This window comes from Mandrillus leucophaeus, unplaced genomic scaffold (genome assembly GCF_000951045.1).
Source record: "Mandrillus leucophaeus isolate KB7577 unplaced genomic scaffold, Mleu.le_1.0 Scaffold106, whole genome shotgun sequence".
Classification (NCBI taxonomy): Eukaryota; Metazoa; Chordata; class Mammalia; order Primates; family Cercopithecidae; genus Mandrillus; species Mandrillus leucophaeus.
The window spans coordinates 2,524,113-2,531,633 of NW_012098765.1; the positions used below are offsets into that span (position 1 = coordinate 2,524,113).

At 59.2% G+C, this 7,521-nt stretch overlaps 1 protein-coding gene across 3 annotated transcripts in view; it reads right to left on the reverse strand.

Moving 5' to 3' along the window:
* The window catches only part of LTBP4 (latent transforming growth factor beta binding protein 4), a 37,530-nt gene that overhangs the window by 20,956 nt on the left and 9,053 nt on the right, over positions 1-7,521 (reverse strand). For 2 of the 3 annotated variants that reach the window (XM_011983721.1, XM_011983729.1), the window contains exons 5-12: positions 3,966-4,157; positions 3,539-3,786; positions 3,360-3,462; positions 2,902-2,976; positions 2,683-2,805; positions 1,652-1,816; positions 810-959; positions 576-695 (exon numbers count right to left, since the gene is read on the reverse strand). In XM_011983721.1, coding sequence (XP_011839111.1) covers positions 576-695; positions 810-959; positions 1,652-1,816; positions 2,683-2,805; positions 2,902-2,976; positions 3,360-3,462; positions 3,539-3,786; positions 3,966-4,157 — 1,176 coding nt within the window. Of the gene's footprint in view, positions 1-575; positions 696-809; positions 960-1,651; positions 1,817-2,682; positions 2,806-2,901; positions 2,977-3,359; positions 3,463-3,538; positions 3,787-3,965; positions 4,158-7,486; positions 7,516-7,521 lie in introns of those variants that run through there. The other variant, XM_011983734.1, reaches the window with a different exon arrangement.

A 7,521-nucleotide genomic window follows, 5' to 3' on the forward strand; every position in this document is an offset into this window, starting at 1 on the left:
GTGTCAGACACTTCAGAGACATCTCAACAATAATCCCCATTTTACCGATGAGAAAACTGAGTCTCAGAGGTTAAGTGACTTGCTCAATTGACACAGAAGAGCACAACTCCGACTCCAGCTCCTGATCTACCACCCAACCCTTCAAATGCTTCTCTCTGCCCATAACATTCCTATTTGCTGTATCCTGAAATCTTCACCTTGGAGTCTCCTTACCCCAGAATCCCACCTGTAATACCCCCATCAGTGCCCTCAATTCTTTTTTTTTTTTTGAAACGGAGTGTTGCTCTTGTCGCTCAGGCTGGAGTACAATGGCACAATCTCAGCTCACTGCTACCTCTGCCTCCTGGGTTCAAGCGATTCTCCTGCCTCAGCCTCCCTAGTAACTGGGATACAGGCATCTGCCATCACACCAGCTAATTTTTGTAGTTTTAGTAGAGACGAGGTTTCGCCATGTTGGCCAGGCTGGTCTTGAACTCCTGACCTGATGATCCACCCTCCTCAGCCTCCCAAAGTGCTGGGATTACAGGCGTGAGCCACCACTCCCGGCCCAATGCCCTCAATTCTTTCTATCAAACCTGAATCAGGGATCTCAGGACCAGTCCAGGCAGGGATGCTGGGCAAGGGAAGCTCAGGGCCGGGCCGGGGATCAGGCCGGGGGTCAGGCCGGGGCTCCGGGCGATGGGTGGGCAGAAAGCCTGATGAAGAAGGGGTATCAACGAGTGGAGCCCAAATCCTCTCTTGCCTCCTTTCACTATGGGGCTTGGGCAGCCCCTTGAAGATGGCACCCACTTCTGCCAGAGCCAGCTCACCTGCAGATGGCCGAGAGGTGGCTGGCAGGGTACGAGGCTGGCTGAGTGACACTCGGGGTGGCTCCTGGCCCAGGGGTCTGGTGTTGTAGCGGAGGTCGGAGGCCGAGTAGTGGTAGCCAGGGCCAGCAGGGCAGATCTCCCGGAAACCCTCTGGGAATAGGAAAGAGAGAGAGACACGGAGAGGACAAGAGAGCAGGAGGAAAGCGATGGCAAGCCCACACCCTGGGCTTGGCTGGGGGCAGGGCTTGGCGGGACAGTGTCAGAGTTTTGAGTTGGAGGCTGGGATGGGGTGGTGTCCTGGCCAAAGAGTAGAATGTCTCAGAGGCTAAAGGTGGGACCAAGGGCGTTTTCCCCCATTTGGGATGGTGGTAGGGACAGAGTTGAGGGTAGGGTCTGGTTGGGTCTACAGGGACAGACTTGGAGGCTAGGAAATAGCTCCCTTGTGGGATTTAGTTTTAAGCGGAAGATAGAATGCCAGGGAGGTGTCTCAGGGAGAGGCATGCCTGGGGTGGGGCTAAGCTGAAGGCAGTGTCTCAGAAGCTAAGGACTTGGTTAAAGCTCAGGGACAGGATGAGACTGGGCGTTGACGCTCAGGAGACAAAACCTAACTTGGGGGCTCCGGGATAGGTGTGGCTACGGATGGAGGGGTGGGTGTGGCTACGGATGGAGGTGGAGCCGTGGATGAGGTCCAGTCTGAGGCCCACGGGTCGCAGAGGCTGGGGCGTGGCCAAGGCTGGAGCCCAGCCAGGTTAGGGGCGGTGAGACTCAGGGTTGGAGGGCGGAGCGTAGAAGGAGCGCCACATGTGTTGCGTGTAGGGTTAGGCACGGCCGCAGGGGCTCACCTGAGCCGAAGGGTGGGCAGAGCTGGCAGCCTCGGCCCCAGGCCTTGCCCACGCGGCTGCAGCAGCAGATCTGTTTAGTGATGTTCCGCAGAATGGGCAGCGAACAGCCGCCGTCGCGGAGCACGCGGAAGCAGGGCCCTTTGGCCTCTGAGATCACGTGTTGGGCTGCGAGGAGCAGGGAGGAAATTCTTCAGGGCGGGGCTGGGAATGCTGCGGCACTGAGGGATTTGGGAGAGAGGGGAATGGTTCCGGGGTTGGGGGTGGGGGCTGCTGGGTGCGAGGGGCATTTGGGAGAGGTCTGAAGGACAGCAGTGGGCTCTGGAGGTCTGAGAAGGGCTTGGAGCCTATGAGGTGTCAGTGGTGAATGAGACTTTGAGAAGGATCTCAAGATCTGAAGAAAGTCGAGTCTCGAGGGGAAGGAGAGGATTTGAGGGTCTGAGAAGGATTCCAGAAAGTCTGGGAGAGCTGGGCGCGGTGGCTTACGCCTGTAATCCCAGCACTTTGGGAGGCTGAGTTGGGCAGATCCCTTAAAGTCAGGGGTTTGAGGCCAGTCTGGCCAACATGGTGAAACCTTGTCTCTACCAAAAATACAAAAAAAAAAAAAAAAAAAAAGCCAGGCATGGTGGTGCCCGCCTGTAATTCTAGCTGCTCGGGAGGCCGAGGCAGGAGAATCACTTGAACCCGGGAGGCAGAGGTTGCAGTGAGCCGAGATCGCGCCACTGCACTCCAACCTGGGTGACAGAGCGAGACTCCATCTCAAAAAAAAAAAAAAAAAAAAAAAAAAAAGTCTGGGAGTCTGGAGGGATCTGGATCCAAAAGACTTGAAAGATCTAAAGGTGGTCCAGGGATGCTGAGGCTGTATGAGAATCTGAGAAGTTCTGAGGGGGCTCTAAGGCTGACTGAGAGGAACTCGGAACTCTGGGAGGATCTGTGGGGGTCCGAGGGAATTAAAAGCCCCAGTATGCTCTGGGACGTGGTCTGAGGGCAGGGAGGGCATGGGACTCAGCCTCAACTCCCTGCTGGTGGCTCACAGATGCAGCTGCTGCGGGACGAGTCGAGCAGAAAGCCGTCGGGGCACACGCACGTGTACCCGCCGCGCGTGTTTGCACACTCCCCGTGCTGGCAGCGCCCGCCAGTCGCGCACTCATCCACATCTGCCAGGGTTGGGGAGGTCACTGTGGAGTCAGCAACTTGATCCCTGCATATCCCGCCCCCAGAACCAAGCCCCTCTCACTCCTGCCCCATCGCACCTTCGCAGGACCCATTAACTCTTTCAAAGCCGGTTGGACAAGGTCCATCTGGGGCGCCCACTCTTCCGGAGTTCCCTGTGGCGAGAGGAGAGGGGTGGGCCAGGGACAGGTGGACTGAGCGAGAATGGAGTGGGCAGAGACGAAGACTGGGTGGAAGGGACTAAAAGATGTTGGCTGTAGTTGAGTGCAGGGTCAGCCTTAGGTTGGCTGACCTGGAGACTCTCAAAGACATGGGAGGTGCCATGGCACAAAAGCAGGGTGAGAATAGAGTGGCCAAAGTCAGAAAATGGGGTGGGTGGTCCCAGAGTGGTATGAAAAGCTCAGGAATGGAAGTCGCCTCCACAGTGGGGTAGGCGTGGCTACAATTTGTGAACTGGGTTTATCTAGGGCAGAGTAGGAGCGGTGAGGTTCTCACCCCTCCCCAGCTCCGAGCACCTCAGGGACGTCCTGGGACTTACCCAGGCGCTCGGAGCACAGCTGACAGTCGTGAACGCCCCAGGCCAAGCCGGCCCCTCGGCAGCAGACCTCCTGCGTCCGGAGCCCGGGCAGCGGGGACGCGCACTGCGGGGAAGTGTTGGGTGAGCGCGCCCTCGCGCGGAGGCACGCTCCGGGCCCCTCCCCACCGGCCTCCTCTCACTTCGCCTCCGCGCAGCTCCCGAAAGCAGTAACCGAAGCCCGAGGCGTCCGAGTAGCCGTCTTCCCGCGGCGCGCTCTGTGCCAACACCGTGTAGGGCGCTGCCGCCTCCGCCCGCGCCGCCGCTTCCGCCCGCGCCACCGCCTCGGCGTCCGCCTCCTCCCAAGGGCCAGACACACGCTCCACCTGGTGCACCACCACCGACGCCTCCTGCGGGTGCTCCACGTGGACGCTCACCATAGATGCCACGCCTAGGGGAGGCACGGCCGGGCAAAGGGATTTCTACACGGGTTTTTACGGGCTGGGGCTAGACAAGCGGGGGAGGGCGAGTTGGGCAAAGGTGTTCTGGAAGGCGGGAAAGTTGAGGGTCAGGGGCACGGTGAAATGCTTGACAGAGGGGTCGGAGGGACTCTGGCCACACTTTCCTCACCGTGCTCGTCGTCGCGGTGGTTGGCCAGTGGCATAGTGTACACGGAGCGGGTGAGTCCTGGTATAGCCGGGGCCGGAGGCCGGGCGCCCGAGGAGTGCAACTGGCAGAACTTGCCAGCGAAGTCCGGGGGACAGAGGCAGCGGTCAGGCTTCACGCATACACCGCCATTGTGACAGATTAAGGGACACAGGACTGGGAGAAGAACAAAGACACTCAGGGGCGCCACCATTCCTGGCATGTTCCCCTGGGGCCAGCGAAGTTCCTATTCCCTCAAGGTATCATTCATTTCTAAGTCGATCCGCCCTCAGCTGTCATGTGGCCCCGCCCCAGTTCTGGCATTAGCATTGGCCCAGTCCAGTAGTTCAGCCATCAGAGGTACAGCACCACCCACTAAGTCCGCAGGATCTCGCACTATTGCCCAGGCTGGAATGCAGTGCCGTGATCAAGGCTCTGCAGCCTCGACCTCCTAAGCTGAAGTGATCCTCCCACCTCAGCCTCCTAAGTAGCTGAGACGACAGGCGTGCACTACATCGGGTCATGTTTTTTAAAAAATTTTGTAGAGGCGGGGTCTCACTATGTTGGCCAGGCTGGTCTTGGACTCCTGGGCTCAGGCAATCCTCCTGCCTCAGCCTCCCAAAGTGCTGGGATTACAGGCGTGAGGCCGGCCAGCCCTCAGACTGTTTATTAACTTTCATGTCAACCTTTCTGATCCCACTTTCTGGTTGAGTCCACGGGGTTCCAGACCAACCCAGACGGCGCTGACCCCATCCGATGCTGATCCCTTCCATTGACCTAAACCACATTTTAACCACTCCCTGGCATAACTCCCCGCCCAACTCTGTCTCCTTCGCATTCTATGCCCGCCCACACTCCCTCTGCTAGGTCCACGAAGTCCTATCCCAGCCCCCTGGCTGTGCCCCCTTTCTAGCCCCTCTCACATTACCTTCTACCCGCGGGATTCTAAGCCCTGCCTATCCAGGAGCTTAACCTGCCGCCTCTAGCCCCTCCCATCTCCCTTTTCCGCACTCTGATTCGCCCGGCTCACTAGTTCACGCCCCTCCCACCCCACCTCCAGGCCGTCCGGGTGCACTAGTTCCGCCCACCGCGCTTTGTCTCCGCCCAACTTCTTTCTGGCTGGGGCCTTAGAGCTCTAGCTCTGCCTTACCGCCTCCAGTAGCACCCGGGCGGGGCCAAGAGCGGGAACGCGCCTCCACTCCCCTCTGCGCGCCCTCGCTGGGCCCCAGGCCACCTCTGGGCGGGGCACTGCCAGCTGTGCGGCGGGGTAAACAAAGAGAGAGGTGCGGCGGGGGCAGGGCGGAGGCTCCGCATTCCGGACCCTTGGGGAGCCCCGGGACCTTTGAGCCAAAGGAGGCCGGACTGTCCTGCGAGGGCACCCCCTCCCTCTCTCTCCCGGGGCTGCAGAGAACAGCTGGAGACAGCTGTGCGGAGGGGAGGGAGGAGGCAGACGGCCGGGGGAGGCGCGTGTGGGATTCTGAGCCACAACTGTAGAGAGGAAAGGGCACGGAGAGCCACCTCCATTTAGAAGGATAAAGGGACTGGAGTCCTGGGAGGAGATCGACTAAAGGGCAGCCCTCTCGAGTTCAAAGTCAGCTGGAGGTTTCTGGGAGGGAGGAACCTAGCTCAGAGGAAACTGAGGTGCCCTTTCAGCAGGAGTTCTTTTGTGGACAGTTACCTAGAAAACAGGACTTTAGTGCCGCCTAGTAGACAACCAGTTTGAGGGTGCTGAAAGCAGGGTTTAGATAGTGAAGTGGAATTCCTGGAAGTCATCAGCACTTAAGAGGCTCAATTGGCCGAGACCCTACGTGGAATCCCCTCCCCTCCCAGCTAAGGATTAGGTGCCAAAGGCTTTTTATTAATGGCTGCCTGTGAGGAGCACAGTGTCTGGAGTCCTCTTGGGAGAATCCACTTATCAAGACCAACCCTGGGGTTCTCTGAAGATAAATGGGATCAAAAGTTCCTGGGGAAGGGGGTGAGCTAGAAGAGCAGGACTTCTGGACAATATGACAGAGTTCTCTAGGGAAAGGCACAGTTTGGGAGGTGGGAGGGAAGAATGAGAGGGAACTTCACTGGAGGAGTGGTCTCTAAAGTCTGTTGCCAGGGGTGGAGAGGGGGCCTAGGGCCTAGTAGCAAAAATTCTGGGCTCCCCTAGGTAAGAGTGTGGGACCACGACTCCAGGGTGGTCTAATAGGGGCTTTTAATTGAGTAGTGGGGCCTAGAAGAGGCTTCACTAGGAATCAAAATTGCAAAATGGGAAGAAGGGTCTCTGATGGAGGTGGTGGGAAACCAGCCAGGTCGGAGGGCATTTCCCAGACTCCAGAGGCATTTATCTGCCTTCTCTTGGCCTGAGTGCAGGCCCCCAGGCCAGCTCCCTGGGGGTGCCTACACCCAGGGTGGGCCGCTAGATGGGCACAACCAATGTCATGCCCCACAGCCCTGGCAGAGCGGGGAGTTGAGGACATAGGGGTCCCTCTGAGGTCAGCCTCCACCTCACATGCCACTCCTTGCACCCCCAGGGGCTTGGCACCCGCCTGGGCATGGCGCCTGGCACAGGCACATTGGGGCCGGGCCGGGAAAGAGTGAAAGAAAGAGGGAGGAAGGGGAGGAGAGAGGGAGTGGCAGCGGGCGGGGGCTCAGGCGGGAGATGAGCTCACGCCGGCCGGGCTGGGCTGGCTGGGGGCCAGGCTGGGCGAGTTCTCGGCGCCAGGGGCCCCCACTCCCCAACTCCATAGGGTCTGCGGGGTAGGGGGCAGGGAGGCCCCGATCCCAGAGAGTCTGCCCACTTTTGCATCCTGGAACAACAGGTGGCGCGCCCTCCCCCACCTCACCTGAACCCCCAAGGCTCCCCATCTCTAGGAGTGCCTGATGCATACACCTCCTGTCCTCTCCGCCCCCAGGGGGCGCCCCTTCCTTAAAGCCTCTTATCTTAATTTCTCTCGCACGTGGGACCCCCGCAACTCAGGTCCTGCGGAAACACCCCCCCCCCCAGACACACACACAAAACCCCCTTCTCTGTTCCCTCTCCCTCTTAGCTCTTCGGATCAACTTTCTTCTCTCCAGTGCCCCACCTCACAGGCATTCCCATACGGAACCTTCCCACCCAAAGACACAGAAACTGATACGTCCCCCATGCGGCCCTGAGACTCTTGCTTGGTCCCTGGAGACTCCTTACTCAACGTCTCAGAATTCGAGTCCCCCTCCCAAAAGTTCTCAGGCCCCTCAATTCTGAGATCCCCATTTTGACTCAAAGCATGAAAGCTGGCGCCAATTCTCTCACGTGGGACATCACAGGCCCCTAAGAACCCTCATTGCTTGCAAAATTGGAGCCCTCAGGACCCAACCCCAAAAGCCAGGGGCCCCCTTCCTCAAATAGCCCCTGCGATTCCCTTGCACTGTTGCATATGGAATCTGGGCTCCCTCTCCCTGGAGGACTGTCTCCTCCATCCCCAGGGATCCTCCTCCCCCCGGGAGTCGCTCTCTTGGGACCACCACCCCGCACTCACAGGCGCGGAAGCCGGGTCCCCCCGGGGCCGCCCCG